This window comes from Talpa occidentalis, unplaced genomic scaffold (genome assembly GCF_014898055.3).
Source record: "Talpa occidentalis isolate TD23 unplaced genomic scaffold, MPIMG_talOcc4v2.1 talOcc4.16, whole genome shotgun sequence".
Lineage (NCBI taxonomy): Eukaryota > Metazoa > Chordata > Mammalia > Eulipotyphla > Talpidae > Talpa > Talpa occidentalis.
In genome coordinates, this window is record NW_023601653.1 from 64972128 (window position 1) to 64991895 (window position 19768).

The 19768-nt window shown below is 34.3% G+C and overlaps 1 protein-coding gene across 1 annotated transcript; it reads left to right on the top strand.

The window, feature by feature from the left end:
- Nucleotides 1-12279: 12279 nt before the first annotated feature.
- Nucleotides 12280-15945, top strand: LOC119246994 (NKG2-A/NKG2-B type II integral membrane protein-like). Its single transcript, XM_054696769.1, has 6 exons — nt 12280-12498; nt 12909-13004; nt 13491-13547; nt 14055-14206; nt 15392-15492; nt 15837-15945. The coding sequence occupies exons 1-6, from the start codon at nt 12312-12314 to the stop codon at nt 15943-15945; spliced, it is 702 nt and encodes a 233-aa protein (XP_054552744.1). The 5' UTR covers nt 12280-12311.
- Nucleotides 15946-19768: the final 3823 nt, after the last annotated feature.

Here is a 19768-nt window from a genome sequence, read left to right on the forward strand (position 1 = left end):
ATTTTATAAATTAAAAACTGAATGCAGAGAAATAGAGAAGAAAAGTGTGGGAACTGGAGATCAATGGACTATAATTAAGTTGAAAATGTAATTCTTTAGCCTACCTGGTGATATATTATTTAATATATATGTGTATCTTAGGGGATTATGGTTTTAGAAAGGTTACCATTAAAATAGACACAATGTATGAAAGTATAAGAAAACGTTATTTAATGCCAAGATACAGCAATCTTATATAACAGTAAAACATCTATTATTCTCTTCACTAGACTTAAGTTTTTAAGGTATTTGGATGAGATAGAAGCAATTTAACAGCCAAGTATGGTGACATTTGTTGCCCCCTGATATCTTTTAGAATAGGAACACAATTTCTTAGAGGCATTTGTCAATGGACAAACTAAATGACACACTACAAATTCAGTCTCCTCTGATCTGGAGGTGTGTGATGAGAAACTGCCTTCACAGTAGCTAGGATTTCCTGTTCAAGTTTTAAGTGACACTTTGGCAAGAAGTCTACTTTTTCCAGTGCAGCTTCACTCTGCAGGTTCACAGGAGAGTCTGTGTAAACCACAGATATTATTTGTTTCCATGAGTAAGCAGGTGTCACACTAGAGGATACTCCACTCTTTGGCCAACAGAAGGTATGTGTCCCTGCTCTCCTGTCTCTCTACCAGCCCATCTCATTATTACAAATGCTGTATATGATGCAGCAATTGATATGCAATCAAATTATAGAGAACATTGTTATCTTTACTGAATAATCCAGGGTGGAAAAATAATCATAAATATGAAACATATTAAAGGTTATCTTAAATATTCAAATAATTTTGTGTATTACTCAATTCCATATATACAAGGATAATTGGGTTTTCAAATCAATACAATTTTATCTGAATTCCCATAAGCATCAGAATATGGATAATTTATTTTGGAATTTGTAATCAATCTAAATATAATTCTACATAACATTTATTGTTCAGCCCAGTCTTTAAATATAGTTTCTTAAAATTAATTAATCTAATCAGGAAGGTCAAATGTAATTCTTTATATACTTTTTTAAAAAGATTTATTTATTTATGCACACAAGATCAGGAGTACAGGCCAGAGATGGTGGGGGTCGAGGATTCACCAGAGACAGCGTGGGGAACAGAACAGCCAGACTGAAGAAATACATTGCTGAGGGGAGCAGCGGGCGAGGCACTAGAGGTCAGCCGAGTCATGTGGGTTGCTCCCTAGTTGGCAGGGGATGGGGCTCATGATGCAGAGGCTGCAGATTGCTTCCTAGTGGGGCACTCAACTCCTTGTGCCACCAGAGAGGCCCCTTATATAATTTCTTAATCTTAATAAAGCCAATTTAATTTTTCATACAAATGAGGATGAAGTAGTCATAAAATTCTAACTTATAAACTATCAAAAAAATTTTAATGTTTCTTAACATTGCCAAGAAGATACACAACACTGATAGAAGAGACTACTGTTAAGGAATTATGTTATATGGCCTAAGGGATATGAATCAAAAATAACTACATCAGTGTGTCAAAACAATAATTAAAATAACTGACCTTTCATTGAGAGCTTATAAATGGCAGGTTGAATGTTACATATTTTACATGTTTTATATCTTATGTTTTTACTCCAGCTTTAGATTGTTAGTAAAATTGGTAGATACTGTGTAATTTTATAATTTTGAAAGCCAGAATTATTTTCAGATTCCTCTCTGCAGAGCTCTGTAATCAATTATGAAATTGCATTATTGATTTATTACAATTATCAATACAATGAAAATCCTTGGAAGTTTGAACCAACAGCAGTGTTCTCTAAATGATTTTTAGTTTATCATTTTATACTTTTTTATCTTTTTCATTCACTCATTTACCATCTTCTTGTATAAAATAAATGTCATTTCAAAATCTTTACCCTATCAATATTGTTCAGGATTTCAAGAAGCTAATGTGTCACCTATTATATTTTATATAGTAAATATTCTTCAAAATTTTAATGATTTCTTAAAACCCTACAATATTTTGAGAAAATTCTGAAGTAGTCCCATCTCCACCTTCCCAGCCCTGCTCATGTGTGCTTGGTGGTAGGAGGTGAAGTGTGTCCTGGCTGCTGATTGTTGTCACTGTCCTGAGGTATCACCTTTGTCAGGCTGCCCTGCTGTTGCTTCACAGGACACCTCACTTCAGGGGGGAATGGCTGCCCCCAGCCTCCTCCTGTTGTAGATTTGTGTTGACAGGACACAGGCCTAGGTCAGAAATTTTCTTGTTCACATGAGATGAGTGAAGTTCCTAAGTATAAATGTTCAGGAGCTCATGTTATGTAATGATGATGTGCTGGTGAGAGTTTGTGGCTTCATACACAATAGTTTTCAGCACACTGTGTGTATGTGCTGTGAGGTTGGAATCTGTCTCTTCCTTCTGGAAGTGTAGGATCTTGTGAAAGAATCCGTTACCTGTGCTTTTTTTTTTTTTTTTTAAAGGATTTATTTATTTATTCAAGAACCGGGGTATAGGCCAGATATGCAGGAGGATGAAAGGATTCACCAGAGACAGAGCGGGGAACAGAGCAGGTAGACTGAAATACACTGTTAAGGGGAGCAGTGGGCAAGGCAGGCGAGTTCTGCTGCACTATGTGGGGTGCTCCCTGGCCGGCTGGGATCGAACCGGCACTGCAGGGGCTGCGGACAGCTTCCCAGTGCTGCGCTCAATCACCTTCACCAGCCTTCTGATGAAGGCTTTCATCAATCCTATGTAAGTGAAAATTCTTTATGTTTGAATAGAAATTTATGAAATCCATACGGTTTTGCCATGAATTGGAGTCTACTTGTAACGGCAGCAATCAGCCATGGATGCTGATAAATGGGTTAACTTCCCAACTAAAGTAAGTTTTATTTAAATAATATGATAATGGTATTAAAAATTATACTTTTTTTTTTTTTGGTTTGCCCCACCCTTATGAACTTAGAGAAGAAATGTATGGAGAGGAATATAAGAAGAATGGCTTTAGTGCATTTGATTTAAATAATAGAAATGAAAAATGGTGCTGAATGTGAGTGGAATCTTGATAAATATTGAAAAAGGACAACTCAGCTTGTCTAACTCCCAACTGTTACAAATATTCGATAAAACTTATCTCCATCCATTTTCAAAATATGCTTGCATCGCAATTAAAAGCAATGCTATGGTTTCTTGGTTTGCTCCAACGTTATGTAACAACAGAATTATGCATTTTTCTTTATTACAGGAAAAGAAAATCTTCAATCACTGGTAACAATCACTGTGTTATGCAACAATCTAAATATTATGCAGATAATTGTGAAGCTCCTTACATGTATTATTGCAAGCATAAATTTTAATTTAAATATAAATACTTAGTTTGGATTTATTTGTGTAACTTTCCATTTCATGAAATAATTCTTATATTGATTTTGTTTTTTTGTTCTAATGACATTTTTCAACATAATTTTTGAATACACTCTCTTCAGCAAAAAATACAGTTAACATTACTTTTGTGCTGACATTTTTTGTTCAACATTTCATGTGTGGCATTCAACCTTCATAAAGATCATTTGTTGTATGAGTCCATTTATACATAATGACAAATTCACTTTCATACAGAAAGTGAATTGGGGGTTGCCAGGAACTGAGGGGAGGTGGGATGAGGAACTGGCCACTGATTGGTTCTTTGTTTCCTTTTGAAATGATGGATGTTTTTCAGTGCTGAGTGTAGTGAGGTTTGCAAAATCTGCATTTTCTAAATGTCTTTGATTTATTCACTTTAAGTCGCTGAGATTTGTGCTTTATAAATTATATGTCAATAAAGCTGTTTTTAAAAAATCCTGTGATGTTTGAAACACTTAATCTTTAAAATAATTTTGAGAAAAATACATGACTGGATCAAGATGAGTGGTATATATACACAATGAAATATTACTCAACAATCAAAAAGACAAACTCATACTATTCACAGCAAAATGGATGGAGCATTTGGGATCATGAGCAGTGAAATAAGTCAGAAAGAAAAACAAATACCAGATGGTTTCACTTATAGGAGGAATGTAGAAGATCCAAATAAGGGATCAGGAAAAAAAATAATTATAATAAAGTGAAAATCAAAACCAATAGGCAACTATAAACCAGAAATATTCTGCCGGAGGGTCGAAGGGAGTAGGATTAAAATGGGTGGCAAGAGCACAAGAGGTTCATGGGTGAATTGGTGGTGGGAATTTCAGGGAGGGGCAGGGGAACTCAATGAACTATGGTTGAGGATGAGACCACATGTTCCCCAACTCAACTATATAATTATAAAGAGTGATTTTAGGAGGATGCCAAAAATGTGTGGGATTGGAATAGAAAGGGTCACAGAAAAGCCAGTGATGGAAGGCCAAAATGGCAGCTTTCTTTGTGTTTAACTTTCTACTCACTTTCCTAGGGTGTGGAACACAATGGGTTCTTTTCTGGACTTGAGGATTAACAGTATTTATTTCAGTACTTCTTTTAGAGGAAGACGGTGTCTTTCTAAAATTTCTATATCAGTCCATATGTTTTTAAAATCACTGTAGAAGAATGTGTGTGACTCTAAGGCAGTCAGCTCCAAAGAGAACACAGGATGGACGGATGGACACATTTGTGCATGTCCAATCTTCTGTTCTAAAGTACTAACCTGGAAAGTATATTTATTAGTAATTAATGAGTGTAAACTTGTGGATAAAATAAGACATTCACATTTAATATGCCATTTTGTCCTTCATTCTATGAGGCCTCTCCCTTACAGACCACCATTGATGTGTGTGTGAGTGTGTGTGTGACTCTAATACAACATGGAAAAAATTAACTTTCGCTCCCCACATACTCTGAATTGGCTATCACCCTCTAATAATGACCTCAATATCTGAGGTTTGTATTTTCATTTTCTTCCTCACTTTTTGTTCTAACCTATATGTGTCAATATTATCCAAGATGTCCTGCAACAGTTTTCCCCATAAACATTTCACAAAAACTTCCCACCATAAAAAATGCCTAAGTACATACAATGATGAAATGCTAGCAATGAAAAAGCACTTGATGTATGAATCAGCATGTGGAGGCCATGAGGTTCCAAAGTAGATAATTAATAATTAAAGGTCTCTTTCTAATTAAATAAAAAAAATACATTTTTACATTCTCACCATTAACTTTTTTTCTTAACTCATTCATTTGTTTTTATGAGTTTTGTTGCATCTCCTTCATTAGCTTTTCTGAGGGCTTTTTTATATCACTTTGACAGCCTTAAGTTTTCTTCTTTCTCATTGAGTTTCTACCTTCCCCCCTCCCTCCATTCCTCCCTCTCTCTATCCCTTCCTTCCATCTTTCTTTCTGTGTAGAAAAACTAGGGTGTAGGCCAGAGGTATGGGGGGTGGGGGCTGAGAAGAGTCACCAGAGACAGAGTGGGGAACATTGGATTTACTGAAATACACTAAGGGGAGCAGCAGGTGAGGCAGGAGAGGTCTGCTGTGCCATGTGAGTTAGTTCCCTGGCGGGGTTTGAACTCAGGCTGTAGTGGTGATGGTGATGAGACTTAACCACCAAGGAGGTCCCTCTTTGAGTTTCTTTAAAAGGCATAGTTCAATTCTGTACCTGATAGGCATATACAGTCTTCTGTGTCTTTGTAGTTTTATTCTGGATAGTTGTTCTTTCATTATGATATATTATTCCCATGAGGTCTCGGTTGCCATGTGTTGTAAGTTTTTGGTCTGCCAATTTTGCTACTTTATAATTACTTATATTAAAATAAAATATGCAGCAATATATTAGACAGTTAAACTACTTTTACTTTTCTACAGGTGCCACTCTGGGTTTACTTTATTTTTATTTTATGTTATTGGTCTTCGCTGGCTTCCATAACTATTGTGATCTGTTTTTGTAATTGAGGGGTCAAAACACTGTCACAAATATTTTGGGGAACAGGACAAATATTTATGCCACAACTGATATTCTTTCTCTGGAGTCCCCAATATGAGACTCTGAAATATGACTATTGTCATTTTACATATTGAGCTCAATACCTGCCCCAAGAGATGAGAGAGGGGGAGTGCTGTCAAAAATACCTTCTCTGTTGTTTACCTCACTGGGGACCTGCCTGTGTAGAGTACCCCAGGTCACCCATGTGGGTCTCCCCTCACTCAGAGTGTGTACCTCCACTCCTTCCCCACTCTCTCCTCTCCAAGCTGGCAGCTCTGCCATCAATCTCCCCGCCTTGGACTCCAACATCCAGGTCTTTCTCTACATCCATTCCTTGTTCAGTCCCCTCCCCCGCCATGTCCCCTCTTTTGTAGTCTAGGGTAATCTCTGAGGTAGAAAGACTTCTTCAGTCTCAACTCAAACCAGAGGACTCTCCATATAGTTTCCTCTTAGGTGTTTCTATTGACAGAGAAGCAATGAACCATCTTGGTGATCTCTCTCCACAAAGTAAATTTACATTTTTATTAAGATTATCACTAATGATTAAAGAGAGTATCATGTATGTATGTATTTATGGATGTATAATATATATGTATGTGTATTTACAATCATTTCACTACTCAATAACATGCTTCATAAGATTGAAAGAACTCACTGAGAAATAAAAATCAACTTTTTAGATTTTTTAAACCAATATTGCAAATTATTAAGTTTCATCTTTTGGGTTTTTTAAGTTATTTCACTCAAATATTCATTGCTTTAATATTTCTTGATAAAATCAATTTTATTCCACATTATACAAACTTTTTTAAAGATTTGTTTATTTATTTATGCGAGAACTGGGGTACAGGCCAGATGTGCAGGATGGTGAAACACAATTTTAAGAACCATAATAGAAAAATACATTGATTTAGACACAAAATCCATAGAAATGAACATCACAGTATACAGAAACTTGGTATAACATGCCTTGCTATGCTAGTTTTGTCGGAATGGGTAAACAAAATTTATGCATGATGTTTTAAAGATATTGTGTCAAGACAGAGATACAATGAATAGTAAGTATAATACAGTTTTCATTTAATTTGGATGAATATTACAATTTCTTTGAACTTTATCTTCATTTTTTCTTCATTCACAATAAATGCATTTTATTCTCTCCAAGAATATATTAATCAATAGGATTCAAATAAACTTTCATTAATGTAATAATTTTTTTAATTTGATGTAGTCCCATCTGTTTATCTTTGCGTTCACTATCACTGCTTTGGGTGATGTGTCTGCAAAGATATCTTTGATGTGCATATCACGTAATGTTTCACCTATATTTCCTTCTATGTATTTTATGGTTTCAGGTCTTATGGCTAGTTCTTTAATCCATTTTGAGTTGCTTTTTGTGCATGGTGTGAGGTAGTAGCAAGTTTCATTCTTTTGCATGTAGCTACCCATTTTTCCCAGCACCATTTATTGAACAAACTTTCTTTGTTCCAGTGTCCAACCAGTATGGAAAGCTGTGTGGAGATTCCTCAACCTACTAAAGATAGAGCTCCCATATGATCCAGCAATTCCACTCCTAGGTATTTACCCAAAGGACACAGAAACATCAAATCCAAAGAGCACCTGCAACCCTTTGTTTATAGCAGCACTATTGGCAATAGCTAAGCTTTAGAAACAACTCAAATGCCCCAAAATAGATGACTGGTCAAGAAGATGTGGTACGTATACACCATGGAATATTACTCAGCATTCAAAAAAGATAAACACATGCAATTTGCAGCAACATGGATGGAGATGGAAGGGATCATGCTCAGCGAAATAAGCCAGAAAGAAAAAGAAAAATACCAGATGGTCTCACTCATAGCAGGAATCTAGGAAACCTAAACAAGGCACCAGGAAAAAGAATAACTATAAGAAAGAAAATATCAAAATCAACAAACAACTATGAACCAGAGACATACTATGGCGCGTGGGGGTCGGGGAAAGGAGGGATGAGGTCAAAATAAGGGGGTTGCAATTGTATGGGGAATATAAAAATAAAATAAAAAAATACTACATTTTATAGAATACATTCTCCATTCATTAAAATCTAAAAAATAGTATATATACCCTTCCAGCATTAAAAAGACTCATGTACCATTTACTTTTAATTTGTGTCATATTCAATCCTTGACTTCTAATATGAAGTTATAATTATAATTTGAAAGCTTATCATCAAAGTTATATTTACTCAATTCATTTAGATTAATCACATAATTCTTTTATCTCTATCCTTTTTGCATATACAAGTTATCAGGTGCAACAGTGTTTCATCATTAGAAGATTTTTTTATATATTTTTAATTTTTTCTAATTTTATTTCTCTTTTTGCATAGGAGAGCTGGGGTATGGCTATAGATGCAGGGGGTAAGAGGATTCATCGGAGAAAAAGTGGTGGAGCAGAACAGACAGATCTACTAAAATACACTGCTGAGGGGAGCAGCAGGGAGATAGGAGAGGTCTGCTGCACCATGTGGGTTAGTTCTATGGCTGGGGATGAAACTCAGGCCAAAGGTGTGATAATGTGATAGCGCTGAGTCTTAACCTGAAAACTGTATCCTTTGTTTATTGTGGAGTTCCAATTCATCCACCTTTCTTATCATTGGATATTCTCACAATTAGAAAGTCACAAATTATGTATGCATACATATGTTTGTATATATGTGTATAACACACACACACCCCTGTATGATTATTTCTACAAATGTCACAAAAAGTAAATAATAGTTACTCTTATTATTATGAGTAATTTTTGAGACTTTATAGTGTTTGACCATAGACTTCATCCTCATCAGCACTTGTTGTTTCTGATCTTTTTGATATAGCGTGCTCTCACAGGAATGAGGTGGTATCTCCTTGTGTCTTGATTTGCGATTCTGTGATAATGATCATTTTGTATATGCTTTCAACTTGCGTTTTTAAAGTCTATTTTTTTCTGCTCTCCCCAATTTTTGGTTCAGTGAGATTTTTGAAAGTTACCCTTGTAATTCCCTTACATAAGTAAAGTGCCCTTAGGTTTTTATCATTTACAACAAATATTCCCACTAAAATACAATTATATTTATTATATAAATACAATGAATGAATGATTGTAATATTTCAGTCATTGAAATGATGATATGGTTTAATATTCTTTTTTTGTCTGTGGAAATCTAAATTGCTTATTTATAAAGAATAAAATTGAATTCAGGAATTTTATGAACTAGGGAAGAGATAAGGAGAAGTTTAGGTATTGATCTTTGCTATAATAGAAAATTTGGAAATGTAGTCATTTTTTTAGAAAAATTAGTGACAAACTTCATTAAACACCTATTGGTAATGGAATAAAAATACGGATTTTTTCCATTACAATATAAATAATATACTGAGAGTATATGGGAAAAGTATATGTCAAGATTTATGAATCTTGGGCCTCCCTGGTGGCACAGGCAGTTGAGCACAGTGCTGTGAAGCTATCCGCACGCAGCCTCTGCAGGAGCGGTTTGGTCCCAGCAGGCCTGCAAGGGTCTCACATGGTGAGCAGACCTCTCCTGTCTTGCCCGCTGCTCCCCTCAGCTGTGTATTTCAGTCAATCTGCCTGTTCTGTTCCCCTCTCTGTCTCTGGTGAATCCTCTCACCCTCCCGCATATCTGGCCTGTACCCCAGTTCTTGTATAAATAAATAAATAAATCTTTAAAAAAAGATTTATGAACATTGCTTGGTAGTAGAATTTAAACATCTAAGACAGTCTTAATGAGGCCTAAGTTTGGAAACAAATAACAAGAATGGGTGTTCAAGTCTTTTATTTCCTGATATATTTCAGAGGCATTTGAAAATGGAAACGGCCAATGACAAGTACAAACCCATCATCTCCTATAGTCTGCTGGTGTGTGATGAGGTGAACTGTCTTCAAAATAGCCCAAGTGTAACAATTTCCTGTTCAAATTGCTAGTGACACATTCATGAGAAATCTGCTTTTTCCACTCTTGCTTCACTCTGAAACTTCACAGGGCAGTTCTCAAGATCACAGATATTGTTTGTGATCACAGATCAAAACAACACGAGCTGGTGAGGATGTGGAGAAGAGGGAACCCTCTTGCACTGCTAATAGGATGCTCTGTGGGCCAGTCCCTGTGAAAATCAGTATGGAGGTGTCTCCTCCTTCACTCAAGGATGCAAAACTTCCTCACCAACAGAAGGTATGTGTTGCTGTTCTCCTCTCTCTGCTGGCCTGTCTCTTTAGTGGAAGTTTATGAAGGTTAGAAGTGAGGCAATTGATATACAATTCATATGCAATCAAATCAAAGAAATTTTGGTATCTTTTTATGAATAATTAGGGGCAAACACAAGAAGAGAATGAAATATTTTGGGGATTTCTCAAAATATTTGAATTCTTTCCAGTGGAGAATTAGTCAAGTTTATAACATCTGTGTATAATTAGATTTGTAGATCAATCAATTTAACTTGATTTTTCACCAGATCATGACAAAGAAAAAATTATTTGTGAATTCACAATAAATACAGATATAATTCTTTATATATTTTGTATTTAGCTCAATATTTAAAATTAGACTCTTAAAATGAATACATTCCTTCATGAAGTTCAAAGGTAATTCCTTATGTAAACACTTAGAGCCAATATAAAACATTTTAATGTTAATAGAAACCAGGATGAGACAGCTTCCATAAAATGCTTTTGAATTTAAAAGTATACAAAATGCTTAAAAATAAACAAAGCGTGTAAAAGAAATACCACACTAACAAAACAAACTGCTGTTTAATGAATTAGGTTGCAGGGTATAAATATTATGAAACAGGGAAAACATGGTGGTTGTATCAAAATAATAATTAAAATAAGGAATGTATTATTGACAGCTGACAAAAATCAGGTTGAGTATCATGTATTACATGTATTATATCTTAGATATTCCTAGTTCCATTTTAGATTAGTAAACTAAAACTACTTTGAAAATTATATAACTTATTTTATTTTTCCTTTTTCTTTTTTAATGAGATAAAATTAAAATGTGATAGTATCAAAGTCAGATTTAATTCTAGATCCCATTCATTACAGAGTCTACTGACTGAATTACTAAAATTATTATTTTTTTTATTTATTGCAATTTGTTGCACAACTATAGCAACATTCATTAACTTGGATAGTTACAGGATCTTTCTGGCAGTTTTAACCAATAATGTTGTTCCAATAATTAACAAATCAATAATGTATGTATCTTATTGTTTTTTTTTATCTAGCTATTAAATCAATTACCTATTTTTTGTATTACTTAAAATTGTGTATTTTTTTAAAAGATTTATTTATTTATTTATACAAACACTGGTACAGTCAGAAGCACGGGAGGGTGAGAGAATTCACCAGAGCCAGAGCGGGGAGCAGAGCAGGCAAAAGGACCGAAGTACACTGCTGAGGGGAGTAGCATGCAGCAGGAGCGGTCTGCATGCCATGTGGTATCCTTGCCCTGTGCCCGGAGGTCAAACCGGTGCTGCAGAGGCTGTGGGCAGCTTTGCAACCCAGTGTTCAACCGCTGCGCCACCAGGGAGGCCCTTAAAATTATGTATTTTTTTAAAAAAATATTTTTGTTGCTTTGTTTTCTTTATTATTTAGGTTTTGGACAAGTTTAGCATGCCATTAACATAATTTCTTTAATATTGTAAATATTCCTCAAATATCACAATAATGAGAGATATATTTTGAAAGAAAATAACCTGAGATTGAATAACACCTCATTCCCTTTTAATAAATAACAAATTACTAAATAAAAAAATAGTGTAGGAAATGCTAATACTGCTATTTCTCCAAATTAGAACAGTCATTAACCATTACTTTTAAAAATTGACAAAAAAGTTTTTTTCTAAACCACCATTCTGATTTCAATACAGTTATACAAGTAATGTTAAGATGCTGCTGTGGAATGTGATTTTAAATTAATAAAGATAATATTGGTCATGAACTCATTTTTGGTTAATTTTTTTGCTTTTCTTTTTCCAACCAATACTATTGTGTCAGCATGGAATATTCTTTCAAAAAAACTACTTTTTCCATCAAGAAACATGTGTTTAAGGTTCCTAGGAGTTCATATTTTTAAATATTTTCTCACTGAGGTAATATTTGTTTACACCGTTGTCTGTATGTTGGAGCGACGGGACCCGCCTCTGGTGATACTACCTTAGTGCTCTAGGACTCTAGAGCAGACATGTGTGTTGTTCAACTGCAATATGAGTCTGTCACTCCGCTCACGCTCCGCCCACAGTGACCTGCTCCTATGCACCATTTATTAAAGACTGAGAAGCATTTATCACAGAGCGCAGTTCCTGACTTTACAGAGCAGCAGAGATGAACCAGCAAAGAGTCACCTATGCAGAGATGAAGCAGGCAGGGATCTCAAAAAAACCGCAAGTGAAACCTAAAGAGAGTAAAAGCTCCACTACTGGAACAGAGCAGGGAGTAACCTATGCAGAATCAAGTCTGCACAATGCTGCTCGGGATCCTCAGGAGAATGGCAAGTCCTGTCACCTCCAAGGTAAAGCATTTAGTAGATCAAAGCACAACTGTTCTGGGAGATGCAGAGGGGTAGATGTGCACAAAGAATAGGGTATTAACTGACATGCTTTTCATTTGTGAGGATCAGAATTTGGCATTGGAATATGGTATTCTAGTAGGAAAACTGATGGCTATTTTTTCCCCAGGTATTGTTATAATTTATAATTGTTGACAAACAACAATTCATAGGTGTTTTCTTTACTAAAAAAACAAAACAAAAAAAAAAACAAAACAATGATGTATTCTGGGGGAAAGATTCCAGTAGGAGATAGAGGTCTCAGGTCTAAATTTATATATGTGATTCCCTGTGCATGTTGATTTTGTTGTGTGTAAACTGAGTAACTGTCTTCATCTGTCCTTTCTCAGCGTCTCTAGTTTCTCTCCCTGCAGGCTTAGCTGCACCTCCAGAGAAGTTCATTGCTGGGATCTTCGGACTCAAGTGCCTTGTGTTGATATTCATTATTGTGCCAGTGTGGCTTTATACCCGTAGGTAAATTTATGAAATATTATAATGGAACTTTTCACTTAATGATTGTCAGTGCTTTTAAAAATTTCCTAGTATTAAGGAAAGAACATATGTTAATATCAGTTTAATTAAATGTTGGATGGTTAATCTCACCTTCTCAAAAGTATAAATACACAGAATGATTGTGGAGATTATTTTGTGTAGATTCAGATATCATGATTCAAAGTCACACTTTAGGAGACTGAAATACTCTATCGAAAACTTTGAAATGATTTTTGAAATTTGGTGACTACAGACTGAAAGAGATGGTGATATTGACTCTAAATTTTTGTGATATTTTCCCCAAGGATTTATTATTTTAGTAATTGTCAAGGAAAGTCAATTTTATTATAAGATTATTACTATAAATCTACCAAAACACGACATTTCTCACTTAGAAATATATTGATTATGAGATTTTCTTAGAACACTATCAATTTTTATAAGAATTATTTTGTTTTTTCTAGCTCCTACTGAAAATCCACACAAGAATGATTCCTCCACAACAACAAACATCCAGAAAGGTACACAAAGATTTCCAAAATTCTGATGTTACTACAGTTTATATTATGTATATAAGTTAGACTAAGTAATGATGGTAATAAATTTTCTGTTAGAACAGACATCATAAAATCAAAAAATAAATGTTCATGAATAATGAGGACAGGAGGGGTTCCTCATATTCAACAACAGGAAGAAATTTTACTTAGAACTTCCACACCCATGTTGCCAATTGGCTCATGTCCTGCTGCTATTAAATGTATAAAAAAATTCACTGTGAAAAATGACCTTATTTACTCTGTGTTAGGACATACACAGTGGATAATTGTTTTGTGAGAGTTTGGATCATATGGGCACCTAAATTATAGCATGAGAAGCTGCCCTTTCTCTGTGAGTGTGTGTTGTATGCACCAGCAGTGAGGCTTGTGCATGTGTTATGTACATGTATGTTCATATCTTAGCATGTATACAATATGTCTTATTTTATTGACACAAATAGTTTTAGGTAATAATTCATAATCTCCCTTCAGCATGTCATTGTGGCCCTTGTCCAAAGGGGTGGATTACGTACTCCAACAACTGCTATTACTTTAGCGCTGAAAAAAAAACCTGGAAGGAGAGCGTGACAGCCTGTCAGAGTAACAACTCTCAGCTGCTCTACATAGACACTGAGGATGAAATGGTAAGAATTTCAGTGTCCCAACCACTTTATTGAAGACTTATTCAGGCCCATTTTATATTTATAGAATTCATACATATTTTTAAAAAAAATGTAGTTTAAAGTTTGCATAAAATTCCATTGTCTGACTTTATGGATTTTTAAAATCTTTGACCCATTAATGCACATTTGAAAAACCTAGTTTGGCTTTCATAGAGGACCATATTTCGTGTGTGTGTGTGTGTGTGTGTGTGTCAAATAAAGATTGCTCTTTAATACACATCAAGGAAGGCAAGAATATTGTGATCGGGCAGATTAATCACCAACTGAATGAAAATTTTATCTGCAGAGCAGATCCTGAGTAGAAGTTCCAGCCCCCAGTACACCCCAGACACCCTGTGTGCTCTCTCTTCACTCCTACTGTCTGGTTATTTAGCCACTGACTTGATTTTTAATTTCATAGATCTCTTTTCTTTTTTATGAACTGAAATACAATCATATGGTATATACTTTTGTTCCGGTCACATCACTCCTCTATAATTTCTTAGTAATTCATCTGCATATTGCTTTTATCTGCTGTTTGCTAATTTTCACTGTAGAATTTTATCATATAACATTTTAAAATCCATTCTGTTTAATGTGTCAGGTGCGGGATGTGAATGTCATCTGCTCAGAGATAAAGAAACTTCCTGGGTTCTCTATTTTCAGTCACAGGGTCCCCTTAGATGTCCCATCTGTACATTCCCAGCCCTGCTCATGTGTCTCTTGGTGCTAGGATGTGAAGAGTATTCCTGGCTGCTGACTGTTGTCACTGCCCTGAGGCATTGCCTTTGTCAGGCTGCCCTGCTGTTGTTGCACAGGACCCCTCACCTCAGTGCAGGATGGCTCCCCTGAGCCACCTCCTGTTGTAGGTTTGTGCTGACAGATCACTGACTTAGGTCAGAATTTTCCGTGTTCACATGACAAGAAGAGTGAAGTTCCTAAGTACAAATGTTTTGAGCTCATGTTATAAAATGATGATGTGCTGGTGAGAGTTTGTGGCATCACTTACAATAGTTTTCAGCACATCACATGTATGTGGTATGAGATTGGAATCTGTCTCTTCCTTCTGAAATGTAGGAACTTATGAAAGATCATATTGCTTGTGTTTTTTAAAAATGAAGACTTTCATCATCCTTATGAAAGTGAAAATTCTTTATGTTTGAATAGAAATTTATGAAATCCATAGCAGTTTCATCATGGATTGGAATCTACCGTAACAGCAGCAATCATGAATGGATGTTTTTAAATGGGTCAACTACCCACCTAGAGTAAGTTTTATTTAAATAATGTGATAATGGCATTAAACATGCTATTGTTTCTTGGTTTGCTCTGACTCTATAGAATTTAAGAGAGGAAAGGTATAAAAAGGAATATAAGAAAATGATATTAGTGCATTTGATTAAATTGTAGACATGTTGAATGTGAGTAAATCTTGATAAACATTGAAGGATAGCTCAGTTTGTCTAACTCCCAACTCTTTCAAGTATTCTATGAAAATTGTCTTGATCCACTTTCAAAATATGTTTGTATTGCAATCAAAAGAAATGCTATTATTTCTTGGCTTGCCCCAACAATCTGTAACAGCAGAATTATGTCTTTTTCTTTATTACAGGATAGGAGAAACATCATCTGCTAACAATAGCTGTGTTGTGCTACAATCTAAATATTATGCAGAAGATTGTGAAGATCCAGATATGTATTATTGCAAGCAGAAGCTTTAAATTAAAACAAAAAAAAATTGGATTCATTTGTGTAACTTTCCATTTCAAGAAATAATTCCTATATTGATTTTGTTTTTGTTCTAATGACATTTTTTAAATAATTATTGAAACACACTATGTTCAGAAAAAGTACAGATATCATTACTTTTGTGTCTGACATTTTTTGATTTAACATTTCATAGTGGCATCCACCTTCAAAAAGATCATTTTTTGGTGTGAGTCCATTTATACATAATGGCAAATTCATGGGTACAAAAAGTCGGGGATTGCCCAGAACTGAGGGGAGGCTGGAGAGGAAGTGACCACCTATTGGTTCCCTGTTTCTTTTTGAAATGATGAAAGTTTTCTGAATATCAAAGTTAATGAAGTTTGCAAACTCTGACTTTGCTAAATGTCTTTTTCTTATGCACTTCAAGGATGAATTATGTTTTGTAAATACATCTTAATAAAGTTGTTTAAAAATAATTCTGGGATTGTGTTTGAGACTACTTAATATTATTTGGAAATTACTTAATATTGATTTCTTATCTGGTATTTGTCAATAAAAATTATTAATATCCATGTTTAATTAATATCTAATGGACTTACATCTTCTCAATTGTTTTCTAAACAGTTTGTTGTTACTTTTACTGTCTTTACAATGAAAATATGTGTTTTGTTAATTTTCTTTAATAATAATTTTGTTCTTTTTTGTTTTGTGCTCTTTGTTTTCTCTTCTTTACTTTTTTTATAATCATTTCACCTACATCTGACTTTTATATTTCAGTTTCTTTGTTGCATATTCATTTCTGCCTTTGCTATTTTTGGCAGTGTATGTTTTAAAGCAATCAATATTTCACAAGACATTCTCACTTTTATTTCTCTAATTGATATGATTGTGAACATTCATCTGGTCATTTCTATGGCTCATATGAAAAATAGAAATATATTACTATAATTAAAACCATGTAAGGAATTCAAATTTATGTTGGTTGACTTCTATTTTAGGTAAATTCCAGTTGAAGTATTTTCTGCAAAGCTGCAAATGTCTTAAGTCTCTAAATATGGCTTAAAATGGCTAGTGTGACTGAGATATCAATCTGTAAATTATATTTATCTTTATTTATTTCATTTGAATGTCCAGATTGCAAGAATTCAAGACAAAGGTGATAAATGACTCTTGGAGTGACACCGCAAATCTATACATTTTATATTAATATGAGTGAACTATACTGTGCATCTTTGTAAAATTATATTTATATGTGAATTTATAGTGTATGCACAGGATGCATACATGTACCAATTTTTAAGTTTAACTTTTCCATAGATGACAGAGAGATCTGCATTTTTGATAAGCAATGAGATTTGCTTAAATATCCATTTATGATTGTTCACTGCATTTTTCTCAAATGTATATACAACTTAGAAGTTACATACAGATTTAAAAATATTGCTAATGGCTTCAAAACTGTATTCAGCATTCTGAAAACTCCTCATTTTTTTCCACCAATGATTCTTTCTACAGGTTTGTGTTTCTACAGGTATATTTTTTCATCATTTTGACTTCATCATGCTTTACATTTTTGTAAAGGATTAATTCATTATTCAGCAAACAACTGTTTAATATAAAACAGTCTATGAATTTCAATTGAGAATGTATCTCTATATGTTTAATATAATTATTAAATTATATAAGTGTTATATTGGTAAATATATAGATAAAAATATATGATAAACATAATATAATTGTCATTTACTCTGGGAAGAATACTGCCATTTCTCGGAACTCCAATTTTTCTTTTTTTCACAATATTTATATTTGTGCCTTCTTCCATAAGTACTTGTTAAATTAATATGATTTAAATAGTTTGTATCAGAATCCTCAATTTTTGTAACATACATTCTTTACTCATTTCCCTCAGCAGTGTATTTCATCAGTCTGTCTGTTCAGCTCCCCGCTCTGTCTCTGGTGAATCCTCTCACCCTACTGCAAATCTGGCCTGTACCTCAGTTCTTGTATAAATAAATAAATAAATCTTAAGAAAAATAAAATAAAATAAAATGCCATCCTGTCTTTCTTTAAAAATAAAAAAATAGTCTGAAGAATTGGTACTCATAGCTTTTCATGGAGTAAATGAATTGGTTGCCCTTTATTATTATTGTTATGCCATATTTACATACTGGAATTTTAAAATAAATATATTTAGAAATACAAAATCTTTTCACTACTATGTTATGTAATTAATATGCATTTGGATTTTACACATAATTTATTTTCTTTGTCTCTTTTGTCCTCCATGAACACACTTTTCTCTAGAATGAATGCATTACCTTTAAAGGAGTAGTAAATATTTTCTCTAGAAGTAGTAACTGAAGTCTCCATTTTAAAAATCTGTGAATATTAATGCACTTAAAAAACATATTGAAAGAATATTTTCATTTGTTATTAAGCTCCAGAGTATCTGTCTCTCTTAGACCTTTAGAATAGCCATTATTAGGGCCTCCCCTGGTGGCGCAGTGGTTGAGCTCTGGGTTGCAAAGCTGCCCACAGCTTCTGCAGCACCAGTTCGATCCCTGGTTGCCGTTGAGGGTCCCACATGGCTTGCAGACCTCTCCTGTCTCGCTCGCCTCTCCCCTCAGCAGTGTATTTCTTTGTCAGTCTGCCTGTTCTGTTCCCCACTCTGGCTCTGGTGAATTCTCTCACCCTCCCAGTGTACTGAACCCAGTGCTTGTATAAATAAATAAATGAAACTTTTAAAAAATACTTTATTAAAAAAAGAATAGTCATTATTAGGAAAATATATGCATACAATAAATTAGCTATCCATTATTTTGAGCAATTTTTATTATGAATTCATATTGTCTGAGTACAGATGTCATTACAGATAAAATTCTACAAAATGAACCCGTAGTTTGACATATAGCAAAAATAATGATATATGTATATGTCAGATGTAATTGAAAATATCAAAGTAAACACATAGACTTCGAATTTTAAAAAATCAACATTGGTCAATGTGACATCATTTGGCATCCTTAATAAATAACTTAATTGTTATAATTCCTCTTGTGGTTAATAGAAAATTCTTAATTTAGTTTATGAAAAGCTAAATATGTATAAAGCTAGCCAATTTTGTCATTGTTGTGGGAAACTCATATATTAGTCCAGATGGAAGGATATAACTATAGTGTTTCCAAATTTAAGACTTTATAAAACTAAAAATTTGACTTTGTATTGACTCAACAGTGCCTTAGAAGTAATTCCCCTAGAGAATGACAGATAAACATATTCTTTTTTTTTTTTTTGATTCAAGGAGAAAATGATGAAAATAACAATTCTCTTTGCAACAAACTTAACACATTCAATGTTTTGTTTCTTTTTTTAAAGATTTATTTATGCATACAAGAATTGGGGTGTAAGCTAGAGGTGTGGGGGGTAGGGGGTGAGAGAATTCACCAGAGTGAGTGGGGAGCAAAACAGACAAACTGACTGAAATACAGAGCTGAGAGAAGCAGCGGGCATGGCAGGAGAGGTCTTCCTTACCATGTTGGTTGTTAGCTGGCTGGCCCTGGGTTCAAACTCATGCTGCTGTGGCTGACAATAAGTTGATAGAGCTGTCATTAGCCCCTTTGCCACCAGGGAGGCCTTGTTTGCTTCTTCTGATGTTCTTGTGCCATTTAACTTTTGTTTTAAAAGCTTACTTTCATCTTTCTCTTTCTGGCTTATTTCACTTAGCATAATCCCTGTTGCTGACTAGGGCATGAGTTATTACTTTTTTGATTGCTGAGTAATATTCCATTTTGTATATGTACCAATACCTGCCAATACTGATTTACTTGTATG